The sequence below is a fragment of the Malaclemys terrapin genome, chromosome 3 (genome assembly GCF_027887155.1).
Source record: "Malaclemys terrapin pileata isolate rMalTer1 chromosome 3, rMalTer1.hap1, whole genome shotgun sequence".
Classification (NCBI taxonomy): Eukaryota; Metazoa; Chordata; order Testudines; family Emydidae; genus Malaclemys; species Malaclemys terrapin.
In genome coordinates this window covers 179,324,051-179,341,427 of record NC_071507.1, presented here as the reverse complement: position 1 = coordinate 179,341,427, position 17,377 = coordinate 179,324,051, and the positions used below count along the sequence as shown (strand labels likewise).

Below are 17,377 nucleotides of genomic sequence, written 5' to 3'. Positions count from 1 at the left end.
GTTGCTTCTCTCCTGGAAGGTCACCTTCCTGGTAGTGTTTACCTCAGCCAGATGGGTCTCTTGAAATCAGGGCCCTGACATTAAAACCACCGTACACCTTGTTCTTCAAGAACAAGGTCCAGGTGCACTCCCATTCAGCCTTCCTGCCCAAGTTTTGCTGTTCCATAGCAACCAGGCCATTTTACTGCCAGTCTTCTTCGCGAAGCCTCACAAGAATTCAGAAGATCAGTGGCTTCACTCATTGGATGTTAGGCATCTCCTCGCCTTCTACCTTGAGAGGACTAAACTGTTCCACAGATTTACACAATTCTTTTGTGGCAATCACAGAGAGGATGAAAGGCCTACCAGTTTCAGCCCAGAAAATATCATCCTGGATAACCTCCTGTATTTGCGATTGCTGAAAGCAATCCAATCCATCTGCAGGGCTGCAACCTGGTCATCAATGCATACCTTCTCATCCCACAACGCCATCACCCAACAGTCTCGTGAGGACGTGAGGTTCAGGAGAGCAGAGTTGCAGTCCTCTTCTGCATGAACTCCGAGCCCACTGCCTTGGGTACTGCTCGTGAGCCACCAAACGTGGAACGGACGTGAACAGGCACTCAAAGAAGAGAAAATGGTTACTGACCTTCCGTAACTATTGTTCTTTGAGATGTATTGCTCATATTCATTGCATCATCCATCCTCCTACCCGTCTGTCAGAGTTAACTGGCAAGAAGAAACTGAGAAGGTGTGGAGTTGGCGGCGCCCCTTATACTGGCTCATAAGCGTGGGGCACCAGAAGGCGCTGGAGCTGACCCGATGGATACCACTGAGGGAAAAATTTCCAGCAATGGTGCACGCAGCGTGCACACACCTCATGTGGAACGGACGTAAGCATCACATCTTGAAGAGCAACAGTTACAGAAGGTCAGTAACCATTTTTTATGCCACGTTTATTTTTTAAAGAGCTCCTGGTTTTGTCTGCAGCCTTTGCTTTTGGGTACTGTTGTGGGGCTTGGGATAGAAGACAGGTAGAAAAATGTCTTCATTACTATGGAATTGTGACACTACCTTAGGGAGAAAGGCCATGTGAGGTCTGAGTTGCACCTTGTCCTTGTGGAAGAACATGTAGGATAGATCAGAGGTAAGGGCCTTTAACTCAGATACTCTCCTGGCTGATGTGATGGTGACCAGGAAGACTACCTTCCATGACAAGTAGAGAAGGGAGCAAGTCACCAGCGGTTCAAATTGGGGATCCCATTAATCTGGAGAGGATCAAGTTAATGTCCCGTGCTGGAAGAGACTGTCTAACCCGAGGATATATCCATTCCAGTCCCTTAAGGAAACATTCTACCATAGCGTTAGCGAATATGGAGCATCCAGACGTGCCTGGATGGAAGGCCAAGATAGCAGTAGTGTACCTTGCTGGATGACGCTGCCAGGCTTTGTTGGTTGAAGTGCAGAAGGTACTCCAGGATGAGTGGTATAGACGTCTGGAGTGGAGGCTCATTCCACAAGGGCACAGGCGTCCTCAGCCGTGTTCCTGGCCCAAGTCCCGATACAGGAAATCTGTAGGGCAGCTACTTGGTCCTCAGTACATACGTTCATCTCTCACTGTGCCATCACACGGCACACTAGAGATGATGCAGCTTTTGGCAGAGCGGTGCTCCAATCAGCACTATCCAGCATTATCCAATTCCTTAACGCCAACTCCACCTCCGGGGTAGAGCTTGGAAGTCACCTGACTGGATTCGACATGAACAAGCACTCGAAGAATAAAATAACTCGAGGGGGGCGGGGAGCTTGGCAGGCCTCAGCAAATCTGGAGTCACTGGAATAAACCTAGTTGAAGCTTGAATTTAGGGAAGTTGAACTCGTATCACTTTGAACCAGTGTGCTAGCAGACCTGACATTGACTCTACTTTTATTGATCAGCTAAGAGCAAGAAGTATGGATAGTCAGGGCCTTTATGTTGCCAAATTAATGAGGTACTAGCAAGTGTTTTTTAGGGATAAAACCTGTGCTTGGCTTTAAAAATTGTATTTTCTTGTAGAGCTTAGCCTTCCCATTCTTCCAAAATAGCTTTTCCTTTAATTTATATTGGTCTCAAACATTAAAATAAAAACAAAACAAGACCAAAAAACTCAGCCCCCAACTGGACTTAGTGCCTAACCAAAAAAAAGTTGTGTCTGTATTGGTCTGCTCTTCTAGGGCCTAATCCAAAGCACATTGAAGTCATTTGAGTCATTGACTTCAGTGGGCCTGATCCCATAGTATGCATGCTCAGCTTTGTTAATACTGGTGGAACCTAGGCTAAGTCACATTTCCTTTTTAATTTTTTTTTTCAATCTTGAAAGATATGCTTTAAAAAAGAAATAATAGGAGTTACCAGGAATAGTCATTTTGTCAGAAAGCACTTCTGGAATAGGAACTTTTGAAGGCCTTAAATGTTTCCCAAACTACTTACTTTGGGACATGTTTTTCTCAAAATAACATAAATGAGTTAATTTTAATTTTGGTGAAGCACTCGGTTTATTGTATTGTTTCAATTAAATGGATTATTACTTGCAATTTTTTGCAATTACGTAGACTGGTATGGTGCGCTGTGATACAGCTGTTGGAACACCTGACTACATATCGCCTGAAGTCTTGAAGTCACAAGGAGGTGATGGCTGCTATGGACGGGAGTGCGATTGGTGGTCTGTAGGAGTTTTTCTCTTTGAGATGCTTGTTGGTGAGTAATAATTTAATTCATTAATTCACTCTCTCTCTCTCGGAAACTTCTATTCAAGAGCTTTTATGATTCAATTATCCTTATATAGCAACAAGTAAGACATATGGGTGCATCAAGACAGTTCAGCCTGTGATTGCTTCTGCTTTTGGCTAATTCTGGTACTCTCCAATCAGGATTTTCCATTGTAAAGCACTGGACCATTAGGGCATGTAATGTATTTGAATATTAGAGCCATTATAGAGGATCCTAGCCATCCAAGGTTGTAAACCAACCTTGTAGTCTAATATCAGAGCACTGGTGAGGAGTTTGGAACTGAGCATGGTTACTCACTATCCATACCAGCATGTTCTGGGAACACTGCAGGAACAGATGTTTTTAAGGTTCTGGGGGCAGGAAAGCTCCTCCCAAGTCTGCAGTCATTGAAACATTAGTTCCTCTGAGGATGAAGAGAAATTGACTTATCAAGGCTAATTAGTAAGTTGCATCCCGGGAACAATTTAATCAATGTACTTTAATAGTTAAGGTGTTAAGTCTGTCCTGTAGTGCCATGACAGAATGTCATTTTCATTTCTATTTTGTGGTTGGGACCTCTTTTTTTTCTCCTCCAGTACATTATCAAATGAAATGTGGGGAACACCAGTATTTTGAGGGTCTGAGTTTTTATCGTTGAGGGGCTCACTAGCTCAGTTTTTTCTATAATCTGGGGTTTCATTTGGGAGAATTAATGATACTTCATGGTTTGTATATATTTTCCTCTCCTATGGCCCATCTTGTTTGTGATGCTTCTAATTACCACGTTTCTCCATCTCTGTTAATTTTTTCCCCCTTTTATTCCTCAACCTCATTTTCTTCTCTTCTGCATGCTTTTCTCTTCTTTGCTTCTTTCCTGTTTGTCTCAGCGTGTCTCTTGGAACCATAGAAATATAGGGTTGAAAGGGACCTCAAAATTCTCCCTGCCTAGAGGCAGGACCAAGTTTACCTAGACCATCCATGACAGGCATTTGTCTAACCTGTTATTAAAATCCTCTAATGACTGAGTTTCAACAACATCTCTTGGTAACCTATTTTAGTACTTAACCACCCTGATAGTGAGAGAGTTTTTCCTAATATGTAACCTAAATCTCCCTTGCTGCAGATTAATCTGATTACTTCTTGTCCTACCTTCAGTGGACGTGGAGAACAGTTGATCACCATCCTTTATATAACAGCCCATAACGTATTTGAAGACTGTTATCAGATTCCTCAGTCTTATTTTCTGAAGAAGAAAACATGCCCGTTTTTTTTTTTACCCTTTCCTCATAAGTCAGGTTTTATAAACCTTTTATCATTTTTGCTGCTCTCCTCTGGACACTCTCGAATTTGTCCAAATCCTTCTTTGTGTGGCACCCAAAACTGGACACAGTAGTCAGTCTGAGGCATCATCTGTGCTGAGTAGAGCAGGACAGTTACCTCCCATGTCTTCCGTATGATACTCCTGTTAATGCATCCCAGAATGACATTAGCCTTCTTTTTACAGCTGCATCACATTGTTGACTTGTATTCAATTTGTGATCCACTATAACCCTGAGATCTTTTTCTGCAGTACAACTGCCTAGCCAATTATTTCCTATTTTGTATTTGTGCATTTGATTATTCCTTTCTAAGTGTAGTACTTTGAATTGTCTTTATTGAATTTCATCTTGTTGGTTTCAGGCCAATTATCCAATTTATCCAGATTGTTTGGAGGATAGGATTAGAATTCAAAAGTGCTTGCAACCCCTCCTAGCATGGTGTCTTCTGCAGATTTTATAAGCATCCTCTTCACTCCTTTCTCCAATTCATTAATGAAACTATTGAATAGTACTAGACCAGGAAACACCTGGAGGACCCCACTAGATAAGTCCTCCCAGTGTGACGGGAAACCACTGATATCTTGGTCTTTCAACCAGTTGTGCACCCACCTTTCAACAATTTGATCTAGACCACATTTTCCTAGTTTGCTTAAAAGACTCTAATTTGGGATGGTGTCAAAAGCTTTACTAAAATCCCCTCCGTCCACTAGCCCTATCAAAGAAGGAAACTAGGTTGGGTTGGTGTGATTTGTTCTTGACAAATCCATGTTGGCTAATACTTATCACTTTATTATCCTCTAGGTGCTTATAAATTGTTTAATAATTTGCTCCAGTATCTTTCCAGGTATCATAGTTAGTCTGACTGGTCTATTATTACCTGGGTCCTCTTTGTTCTCCTTTTTGAAGATAGGTACTATGTTTGCCCTTCTCCAGTCCTCTGGGACCTCACCCTTCTGTCCGAGACCAATACAGGTTTGAATGAGGATTCGAGTGGAAGAGGAAAATTGAGAAAGAGGCAGATTGTAATTCAGAACAGGTGGCTGTTTATTAATGGGGGATAAATCACAACTTGGGCTGGGGAGGAGCACCTTTACCAACTAACAGTACAAATTCAATTGAAATAGGAACAAGTAACCAACCAAAAATATCACCAGAGCAGTAATATAAAACAGTCTATGTACACTTAACAGCAAAGAGTCAGATAATTTACAACCAACTATTCACTGACAAACCAGAACAAACATACAAAACTGAGTAAACTGTAACAATTCGTCCTCTATACGCTACACATGAGATTGGGTATCAAGTAATAAAGAAAAAAGGCCTAACAAACAGAATATCTACAAAAATTAATATGTACATACCACACTCCAGGCGCAGCTGACCAGCAGTACAGACACCAGGGACATGATGATATGTAACCCGAGATGACACGACACGAGCCGGCTAAATCCGGAGGAGATCCTGGCTGAAAGGGTGATCAGGCCTTCCAGCTAACACGCGGACACTCCTGCTGATTTAGGCCAGTGACATAGTTTTGTTCGAAGACCCTTGCACGTGCTAGCATCTAATTGGTTCCCCGCTCCTACACCAACCAGGCTCCGAGCTGGTGCCCTCTATGCACACAGACACTGCACCCGGCACGCTAAGCTTATGCACACGGCATGCTGGAATTGTAGCACACGGTACCAATGTGACCCACAATTGACCAGGCGGAAGGTTCGAGAATGGTCACACGGCCCCAATGTGTTGCACACGACACCAAGGTGATGCACATGACACCGATGTGACCTTCTGACCGACAATTGGCCATCCAGACACCATGACAGAGCATAGGGCTGCGACACCTTCCTCTATGGTTATGTCTCCACTGCAATTGAAAACCTGCAGCTGGCCCGTGCCAGCTGACTCTGGCTTGCGGGGCTGTTTAATTTCGGTGTAGACATCTGGGTTTGGGCTGGAACCCAGAGTCTAGGGCCTTGCGAGGTTGGAGGATCCCAGAGCTCAGGCTGTAGCTCAAGCCAGAACGTCTACACCACAATTAAACAGACCCACAGTCCAAGTCCCGGGAGCCCGAGTCAACTGAGGAGGGCCAGCTGCAAGTGTCTAATTGCAGTGTAGACCTACCCTATGAGCGCTCTAAGACAATCACTGATGGTTCCGGGATTGCTTCAGCTATTACTTTAAGACTTAAGCATCTTAGTGTGAATTTTATTAAAGTCTGCCCACCTGAATATATCTGACTTATCTAAATATTCTTTAACTTTTCATTTCCCTATGGTTTGTGCCCCTCCCCCCTTGTTAATATTAATTGTATTAAGCATCTGGATACAATTCTCTTTCTTACAGAGAACATAGGTACTATGTTTGCCCTTCTCCAGTCCTCTGGGACCTCACCCTTCTGTCCGAGACCAATACAGGTTTGAATGAGGATTCGAGTGGAAGAGGAAAATTGAGAAAGAGGCAGATTGTGAGCCCCCTCCCACACGCCAAACCCCTCTGCCCCACTCCCACCACATGAATTTTGTTATGTGCACCAATATGAAGGTGACATGTCACACATCACCTCCATATTGGTGCACATAACAAAATTCATTCTGCACATGGGTGAGAAAAATTAGAGGGAACACTGCGGCAGACTCGCTTCAGTTTGTCAAACAATCCTTCTTTCTGTTGCCTTCCATTCCTTCTGCTAATATAACTCTGGACACTTTTTTTTTTTTTTTTTAACACAATCCTTTGCAGCTCTTGCAATCAGGAACAGCTGTTGAATCTCCTGGCCTTGTTGATTTTCTTATTTCAAATTTTAGCTGAAAATACCTGTTCTCTCTTGGCTTCACTTCTCAATAGTTCATCAATTTTAATATATATTAAAAATAAGGCTGTAGAGCATTTTGGGATACAGTTTATATGAAAGGTGCTACACCAGGGGTAGGCAACCGATGGCACGCGTGCCGAAGGCGGCACGCGAATTGATTTTCAGTGGCACTCACGCTGCCCGGGTCCTGGTCCAGGGGGCTCTGCATTTTAATTTAATTTTAAATGAAGCTTCTTAAACATTTTAAAAATCTTATTTACTTTACATACAACAATAGTTTATTTATATATTATAGACTTATAGAAAGAGACCTTCTAAAAATGTTAAAATGTATTACTGGCACGCGAAACCTTAAATTAGAGTGAATAAATGCAGACTCAGCACACCACTTCTGAAAGGTTGCCGACCCCTGTGCTACACCAAATGAAATTGTACTACATTTTATTGTACATTAGATGCAAAGCTGAAGTACTAGTTGGAAAGCAGAGAACTGGGCTGCCAAGAGAGGGTTTGCCTTAGTTGAGGGGATACTAGGGTGGTGATGAATGGCCTTGATAGGAGCCTTTTATGATGGTGCTGAAGAGAAAAGTGGAGAGCGACCCTTTTAGGGTGAAGAAGGAGGGAACATTGGTAGACCATGGAATTTGTGCATCTGATAGATGATTTCTGTAGGAACCAAACTAGGACTAGTTGGGAGGTCACAGCAGAGTCTGAGAGTTTAATTGACACTAATGTACATACTAACTTGTTCTCTTTCTTGAAGCCTACTTGTGTTGGTTCTTCTCTTTTATATCCTCCTCAAGAGCAAAATGACTTCTGTGTATTAATTTGTAGAGACTAATAAACTTTCCACATGATGAAAATGTTCTAATTGCTGATAACCAGAATGCTTTTTTTTTTCCTGCTGAATGTTTTTCTCCTGATGGACAAAATAGGTAACTTGGTCACTAAATATATTCTTCAGGTTTCTTTTTCATTAAAGTGTGTTTCAACTCTGAAAGAGAATTATGTAAAAATGGCCGCTTGTTGGTCAATGGATCTGTTCTTTTTGCATATTCCGAGTGTTAGCTGATCACTTTCGTGACAAATACATTTTGATTGCTGTTTGTTCTTCTTAGAAGTGCAGAACTGATCCCACTAAGAGTTAATTGTGAATTCGATTCCATAACATGTATCAACCGAAGTGGTTAATGGTTCCAATCAATTACTTGTATCCAAGCCCCTTGAAATTAGTGGATTTACAAAGGTGTCACTGAGGGCATAATTGAAAGACACTGTATGAGTATGATAGATCTGTTTTCATGTGTGGAAACTTCAGTAATGATGGTGGAAATATCCTAGCTTGATTCCCCTGGGTATAGGCTTAGTTTGTAGTGCGGGTATTTACAATGAAAACTTTTTTCACCCTAAACAGAGTACATGTGGTTTAAAAAAAAAAAAAAAAAGATACAGTGAACATAGATCAACCAATCCCATTTTTATAGAGCCATTTTTCAGAATAAGCCTGAACTTTATAATTTATAGGTCTGCTTTCCTCTTTCTCTGTTTATCTTAAAATACTTAAATTTTAAATTTAAAATCTTAACATTTATGCATGTTTTATTTTAGGGGACACTCCATTTTATGCAGACTCCTTGGTAGGGACATATAGTAAAATCATGGATCACAAGAATTCATTAAGTTTCCCAGATGATGTGGAAATCTCTAAGCATGCAAAGAACCTCATCTGTGACTTTTTAACTGACAGGTAGGTGTGCCTACTACATTTGTACAATCTCTCTTATAGTGGGTGCAAACACACTTACGGTATCCTAGAACAATGGATTCCTTCTCCTTAATTGTGCTATCTAAATCATTCTCATTTTGTGAGAAATTAACATTATCTCCTGCTTTCTAGTGGCTGGCTGCTTTGCAAGCTCTGTGTTATGTTTAACTAAAACTAGTGTTTTTATGAGTACTTCTGGCAATAACTACATTGTCTACACTCTTCCTAAGAATTCAAAATTGCCGCAAAGAAAATATTTCCTAGTGCCTTGCAAACAAGATCCAAAATACAATAACAATGTTTGAAATACATTGTGAGTTCCTTGAAGCAGGGACCAACTTGTCTTGCATTCATTAAGTGCCGAGCATGTCATCAACGCTCAGTAAATAATAATGAAAAAAATACATTATCACAAATAGAGAATTTTATGCAGAGAGTTATTCCAGTTTTCTTAGAAGATATTCATATGCTTTTTTTGAGGTAAGAATTTACAAGTATAGCTAATTCCCCAGAAAGGGGAATGATTCTGGATGTAAACTGCTAGATGAGATCGCTTCTTGTGTAGTAGAACTCCTCATTGGTATTAAGCTGATGTAGCTTGTTCTTGCCCCCCAGCCACCTCCACCTCCCTCTCACCTGTGCTTTGTTATGCTCATCCTCCAATGCCATGCACTAGGACAGTCTAGGAGATGCTGTAACGGGCACAAGAGCTACACAGTACAGAATCGGAAGGATAACTAATTCCCTGGTGCCCTCATACTCCCTAGTGCTGAACAGAGTTTGGCCACAGTGGAGAATCCAGCCCAGTAACTGACTGTGTAGAATGATTGATTTAAAAAAAAAAAAAAAAACTAAAAAAACTTAAATAAAGAAATATGTATCTGGTGGTATGTACTAGTTCTGTATTTCAAAAAGGGACTATGTGGTCTGTTGAGCAAGACTGCATGCAACTAAAGAAATACCATTCATGAAAGAGCTGCTTTAGTAGGGATTTGTCTTGTTCAAGACCTAGGATGACTGAAAGGTGGAGAGGAGATATATTAGAAGAGTTTAATAATATAAAAGTGTCCAGGAGTACTTCCCCCACGTGTGTACATCTTCCTGTTTATATTAAATGTGTGCTTGGGGGATTTATTTAAACCAGATGCCCTCTTTCTGTATACATCACTACTGAAGCACTTGAAGTAGCAAGAAGGAATGAACATCTATCATGTGACCTATCTGTTCAAGTCCATAAGTTGTTTTTATGTTCTGGGAGCTATCTTAAAAGATAGTCTTATATAAAGAATAAGTTTGTTGTCCCTTCTAAAACTTGCCACATGGTGACTTTATTATAAAAGTAAGCAAAAGGCATGTAAGGGTTATTTTTTAGGGGAGGAGGATAGAAGTTTTGAAATATTTATTTCACTGGGATTTTGAATAACCCTTCTGTGTACTAAGCCAGACTTCCCTTCATTTGCGTCCTAAGGTTTGTCATGTGGTTTGGCAGACTTTCTAAGTTTGCAGTTAATTTTTTTTTATTTAAAACTTGTGCCTGTGTGCTCCCTTTCTACACAAAATCTAGATGGAAAAATGTTTTACTCCACACGTGGCAGATTCAGAATTCTAGCCATTTTACTACGTGCAGAGAGAGTGCCTGCTAAGAAACTGGGAGCATTTTTAATATGAGAAACGACAGATGAGTTGATTTTAATCAAAGTTACTCTGAATTACATTGACTGCCCATATCTCTTTGAACCTTAATTTTGTTAAAGTCTCTGTGCACTTAAGTGCAAGTCACAAGTTACTTAACATAAATGGAGTACTGATTTTTCTAATGTGAAATTGGGTTAATTGCTATGTTTAGGGAGGTGCGACTTGGGAGAAATGGGGTAGAAGAAATTAAACAGCACCCTTTCTTTAAGAGCGATCAATGGAACTGGGATAACATTCGAGAGAGTAAGTGAACTGTAATTTATATTTTTAACGTGTTCAATATTTGCATAAACAGCTACTATTGATTAACAGTGTGGAATAAAAATGTAAAACACTTAAAATATTACTGTACAAAACTGTTATGTGAAGTAATTTTTTGTGTCTCAAGGGGTCTTGTGACTCAAGCTGTTTTTCTTACTATTGTTCTTGTTTATCGTAAAAGATATGTCAATATGGGTTCATAAATACCCCATTTTCTCTTTTTGCCATCCTGTAAATATATAGAGAGAGCATTTGTTTGAACAACAGAGTTTGATGATTTTTTATTATTTTAACAAATGACTACATAGTCAGTTGTACTTTCCCAACTTGCTTACCTCCTGAAGTTGTATAAGTTTGTATGAGTACAGTCTAACCTACCACTTAGAATAGTTTAAGTTCATAGAACTTGATTGCCCCTGGCAAAAATGTAGCTGTTTTAGTTTACCATTTGGTCAAAACTTCTGTAATCAGACGCATTTATTGAAGCTTTTTAATATAATTAAGCTAAAATTGGGATTAAATATCTAACCTAAATCTGGATGATTTAGAAAGTGTATGTTTTGTGCAGTAAAAACTGCCTGCCTCAGCAAACTGATTTTTTTTATTATTTTCTTTGTATTGCATGGTAACAGATCATTTCAAAACATTTACTTTGTCAGATGTGGGTGTAGAAAGAAAATTATTTTATTAATCTAGAGATATTAATGGATCTCCTATGTGATAAATAATATAAATTAATTGATGAAATTAGTGTATGCCATATTTACCTTTCATTATATAGTGTGTTGATATATCCATAACAGGATGTTGAATCTTACCATGAAGCTGACCATTTTTTCCTTTGTAGCTGCTGCTCCTGTTGTACCTGAGCTTAGCAGTGACATAGACAGCAGTAATTTTGATGACGTTGAGGATGACAAAGGAGATGTGGAAACCTTTCCAATCCCCAAAGCCTTTGTGGGAAACCAGCTGCCTTTTATAGGATTTACCTACTATCGAGAGAATCTGTATGTGATGTATTTTAATGTGCATCTTGTCAAATATAGTTGAAAATAATTTTATTACATTCCTCTCCTTTTGCTTTAAAAAACACATCTAATTTTACACTTGATATAGTTCTGTCCCTTGTTGAATATTTGAAATGTGGAATTTAAGTTGGATTTATCAAAATATGCCAATTTTTGGATGTTTCTAATTTTTATGTAGTAACTTATAAAATTGCTGTTGTGCTCTAGCATATACACTGGATTTTTGGATTAGCTAATTTTAGAAAAAAGTGTACAACTAGGGCATACATTGTGTTAGGGCTGTTTCTTTTCATTACTATTTATGTTGAATTTGCATTATTAGTGATGTGTATTGTATCTAAATAATTACAGAACTATTGTAAGTATTCATTTAAACATTAGAAACTTGTATTGAACTGAAAAAGTCGGAACATTCACTTCGGCCAAGAGAACATTCAAATGAAAACTCATACTGAATAAAAATGGCTTCATTCAGAGAATAGCCTAGCAGAGATTAAGACTTTAGAGAATTGATTAAAATGAGTTGATTGGCATGGTTGCTAGAGTTGAAGAAAACTTGAATAAGGATTGGGTTTTTTCCGACAGGTTGCTAAGTGACTCTCCTCAGTCTTGTAGAGAAAATGAATCCATGCAATCCAGGAAAAATGAGGTAAGTACTTTTTTAAAATAAACATTTAATGTATGTTTAAATTATTTTGCTATGTCTGTTAATACTTGCACAGTGGATTTAAACAATATCCAGTTATGAATAGCTAGTTTGTATTACTTAATGTTAGAATATTTCTGTATAATTACTGACCGAGATTTCATCTGTAAACATGAAAATGTCAAACTACTACATGAAATTGTGCAGTATAAATTTTAGATGAGAGGATTGTTTATATAGTATTAGTTTCATTTAGAAATAAAAAAAAGTTGTATTAACATTTGTATACATTTCTGGAACCATTGAAAATGTATGTCCTGTAGTAGAGAATATTATTAGTTCTAATAAAACAAATATTTGTAAATTCTTTAACATTTTGTAATTAAAACATGATTAGATTCCACGATAACCTTCAAAGTATAAAATATTCTAAGTCTGAAATTTTATTAAGCATGGTGAGATCATTTAAAAAAAAAAGATTTGTAGGAAATGTTTCCTGTACTTTTTTCTTTTTAATGCTCACAATTAAAAAAATGTTTTCTTCTTTTTATAGGACAGCAAAGAGGTAGGTGCATTATTTTGAATCATGAAAGAAATTAAGATAGTTACATTATTTTTTGTCAGCATTAAATAATATCTTAAAGGTTTATCCCAGTAAACTGTTAACAATAGATTAATTTGTTTATGAATAAAAGAACTTGTAAATTGCTTTTAAGAAGAGAGCCTACAGTTAGTTATAAGTGAAATGAGATTAATATTCATTCAGATTTATACTATAGTTACCTTTAATTCCTATTTGGCAACCAGAATTTATTTTGCAAATAAATGTGTAAGGCTCTGTTCACCACAAAAGATTTTGCTCCAGGGAACATTGTAGATTTTTGGCTCCACATCTAAGTGATTCATCGCTAATTTGTCCAGGGCATGAAAAATAAATTTTCACACAGTACTGGTGAAGGAATGGTTATAAGCGTAAAACTGACCCTCAGTAGGGGAGGGAGTGTTTGAAGCAGGAAGGTTTATTCAATGTTTGTGGATTGCCAACTGAGTTCATGCACTAAGATGGCAGAAAGTCTGATAGGATTTTTGTGTGTATCAAAATAAATAAATACCTTAACCACTATTGATCTTAGCCCTCCCTTAGTAAATCAAGGGGATTGTGCCATTAATTAAAAATTGTGAGGGTTTGCTAATTTTTAAACCTTTAAAAACAGCTGTGGAAAAAGCTCATGCAAACATGAAAATAAATACATCCTGTGCTTCTGTACTTCCTTTCCATCATACTGTGCAGCTTAGGAGTTTCTAGTGTTCTTTAAAAGGAAGCTATTGCCATTTAAAACTGCATGCAGTATCTGCTGAATTCTTCCAGTGGTTTTAGAACCAAGCATAGAATCATAGAAGATTAGGATTGGAAGTGATTTCAGGAGGTCATCTAGTCCAAACCCATGCTCAAAGCAGGACCAACACCAACTAAATCATCCCAGCCAGAGCTTTGTCAAGCCAGGCCTTAAAAACCTCTAAGGATGGAGATTCCACCACCTCCCTAGGTAACCCATTCCAGTGCTTCACCACCCTCCTAGTGAAACAGTGTTTCCTAATATCCAACCTAGACCACCCCCACTGCAACTTGAGACCATTGCTCCTTGTTCGTCTTCTGCCAACAATGAGAACAGCCAAGTTCCATCCTCTTTGGAACCCCACTTCAGGTAGTTGAAGGCTGCTATCAAATCCCCCTTCACTCTTCTCTTCTGCAGACTAAACAAGCCCACTTCCCTCAGCCTCTCCTCGTAAGTATGTGCCTCAGCCCCCTGATCACTTTTGTTGCCCTCCGCTGGACTCTCCAATTTGTCCACATCTTTTCTGTAGTGGGGTCCCAGAACTGGACACAATACTCCAGATATGGCCTCACCAGTGCCGAATAGAGGGGAATAATCACTTCCCTCAATCTGCTGGCAATGCTACTAATGCCATTAGCCTTCTTGGCAACAAGGGCACACTGCTGACCCATATCCAGCTTCTCATCCACTGTAATCCCCAGGTCCTTTTCTGCAGAACTGCGGGTTAGCCAGTCGGTCCCCAGCCTGTAGCGGTGCATGGGATTCTTCCATCCTAAGTGCAGGACTCTAAACTTGTCCTTGTTGAACCTCATCAGATTTCTTTTGGCCCAATCCTCCAATTTGTCTAGGTCACTCTGTACCCTATCCCTGCCCTCCAGCATATCTACCTCTCCCACCAGCTTAGTGTCATCTGCAAACTTGCTAAGGGTGCAATCCATCCCATTGTCCAGATCATTAATAAGATGTTGAACAAAACTGGCCCCAGGACCGACCCTATGTGACATAGTACCTTCAATTGTACGTTTCAATAGCAAATATTTTATTTTCTATATTTCTGACTTGTAAAATACAAAGGATTGATAAAATGCTGTATTTGTGTTGCCAACTTTTGTAATTTTTATCACGAATCTCACAATATTTCATGTTTTTCTTAATGCCCCAGCTCCTAGAGTCATGTAATTGTTACCATTTCAAATTTTGGTTTTTAAAAAATGTTTTTGCCCCTCATGGTTGCAGAAAAAAGTTTGAAAACATGAACCCTATAGACTCAAAAGCCCAGAAGGCAATTAAAAACTCCCAAATTTATGATTTTTAACCCAGTCTCATGAATTTTTGTATATTAAGTTACGGTTTTAGAATGTTGGGAATTGGCAATACGACGTTTTCCAAAATGTAACGGGGACAAGTTAGGTTCTGTGCAAGTGTTAGACTAAGAAATTCTAACCTTCTTTCATGATGTGTTCTACCTGAGCATGCTTAGAGGCATTCTTAAAATGTCATGCATTTTGGGCATATGCCTGATATAGGGTTGTTTTTTGGAGATACTAATCCAAAGAATCTGCTCTCAAGGGTTGGGGTTAGAGAGAATAAAGGAGAGGGCCAGAAACAACATTCTATTCCTGTGGAGCTTTTGTGGCTCACCATATGCAGCACATAATACTGTGATGGTTAGATTTATTTTACTATTGTATGCAACAAGTTTTGTTTCTATGGATATCTTCATGAAGAATCTTCATGAGCGTTAATATCTTGCAGAGATGTAACTTTAATTCCCAATAATCCAGTGGTGGTGACTGTCTGAGAAATAATTTTCTGTTCCCATCAAATTGAAAGATTATATTGATTTTCATTGCTCATCTGTCTTGGTTATTTAAGTGAACTACACGCATTTTTACGTGATAGTATTTTATATGTGGACGAACTTTTTCTGACAGTTTGCACAGTTTCAGAAAAAACTGAGCAAGTTAGAAGAACAACTCAGTAATGAAATACAAGCCAAAGATGAACTAGAACAGAAGTGCAGGTAAGAGATAGCGGTTTATATTTGGTATATTTATTCCAAACCCTTTTTAATTTTCCATTTTAAAAACTTAAGTATGCTTTTAATTGTATTTTAAGGGACCCCAGCTCCACTAATGAGATCCCATTTTAAACAGCCAATTTGTTAGCCCCATATGATTACCACTACCTTTAGAACATAACAGTGGCCGTACTGGATCAGACCAATGGTCCATCTAGCCCAGTAGCCTGTCTTCCGACAGTGGTCAGTAACAGATGCATCAGATGGAATGAGAAAAACAGGGCAATTATTGAGTGATCCATCCCATGTAGTCCAGTCCCAGCTTCTGGCAGTCGGAGGTTTAGGGATACCCGGAGCATGGAGTTGCATCCCTGACCACCTTTTTGTTTTGTCTTTAGAGAAGACCACCTCTACTGGAGAAATTATTTTTTTCTCAGTGCTTGTGTGGTTGCTTAAAGCAGAATTCACTATAGAAAATTCACAAGACACATCCGCATTATTCTGTTTTTCATTATAACCAATGTTTGCCTTTGTTCTAATATTTGTTTTCATATTTCTCAGGTCTGTTAATGCTCGTTTAGAGAAGACCGTGAAAGAACTAGATGAAGAGGTAAATCAGTTTATTTTCTATTGCACTTATAGCTTAAGTGTTGTTATTGTGTTAGGTATGTTTACTTTTCTCAGGATACACCAACTTTTAAGTAATAGTGGAACTATGGCACAAGAACATGAGTTTATGTTCTACCAGTGTATCCTAGCATAAATGTGCTGCCACTATTGCAATATCTTGGCAAGAGGAGGGTAGAGTGATTCTTACATTATTTAATTGATTCCAGAATCATGTTTACTATATCCTGTGCCTTAGTTAATAATTTGTAGACACACAGCATTTAAATAAAATGTGTGTGAATTGAATTCCAGTTAAAGATGCAGGGTTGATAGTGTTGAAGGCTGAAATACTCCCTCCATAGAGCAGATAACAGGTAGTGGCAGTTCAAGCATCCCTCTACTGCCCCATCCTTGTGCCTCAATCCTTATGTTCAGGGACCACCTCTGGAGGGAATGACTATAGCTTAGTTGTCATGCCCATTTAATCATTGGTTTTGCTGCTGAGTCTGCCAGTTTTGCTGATGCTGCTTGTTCATTGCATACTTGTTCACTGGAAACGAGACATAAGCCCCCACAATCATTTAACATAGACCATCAATATAGCCTTCATATGGTAACAGCTTTCGGACACTGCCAGTCTGGAGTGGATTTGCACCAGCCTTACATCCATTGCTGATCTCCTGACTACCCAGATTCTTTAGAAATAGAATTTTATGACTGTACAGTTATTTGCCAATTGTGTATTGTTCTGCAGTTATATACAAACACAGCTGTTAAGTGTTATGGTGTGTGTATACAGCAAGCAGATGGAATACATTTTTGTGTATTTGTAAGTTAATTGGAATCCATGAGCTATCCTTTATATCTTTAAAGTAATACCATGGTTCTGTGTATTTTATTTGAACTTAACTATAATTATCTCCAGGTAACATCAAGGAAGAATGTAGAATCTGCATTAAGGCAATTAGAAAGAGAGAAGGCTCTTCTTCAGCACAAGAATGCAGAATACCAGCGGAAAGCAGAACATGAAGCAGATAAAAAACGCAATTTGGAAAATGATGGTATGTGGAGCAGAACCTTAAACGTGGTACACAGGGATTTTAACATAAGATAACAGAACTGTTGTTTTGTTGGTAAGATCTGTTTAAAGA

At 38.9% G+C, this 17,377-nt stretch overlaps 1 protein-coding gene across 5 annotated transcripts in view; it reads left to right on the top strand.

Annotated features, from left to right (window-relative positions):
* ROCK2 (Rho associated coiled-coil containing protein kinase 2) overlaps window positions 1-17,377 on the top strand; it is a 156,696-nt gene that overhangs the window by 96,487 nt on the left and 42,832 nt on the right. For all 5 annotated transcript variants that reach the window (XM_054022708.1, XM_054022705.1, XM_054022706.1 and 2 more), the window contains exons 6-14: window positions 2,572-2,716; window positions 8,474-8,612; window positions 10,477-10,568; window positions 11,434-11,593; window positions 12,200-12,263; window positions 12,814-12,825; window positions 15,532-15,620; window positions 16,179-16,227; window positions 17,152-17,287. In XM_054022708.1, coding sequence (XP_053878683.1) covers window positions 2,572-2,716; window positions 8,474-8,612; window positions 10,477-10,568; window positions 11,434-11,593; window positions 12,200-12,263; window positions 12,814-12,825; window positions 15,532-15,620; window positions 16,179-16,227; window positions 17,152-17,287 — 886 coding nt within the window. The remainder of the gene's footprint in view (window positions 1-2,571; window positions 2,717-8,473; window positions 8,613-10,476; window positions 10,569-11,433; window positions 11,594-12,199; window positions 12,264-12,813; window positions 12,826-15,531; window positions 15,621-16,178; window positions 16,228-17,151; window positions 17,288-17,377) is intronic.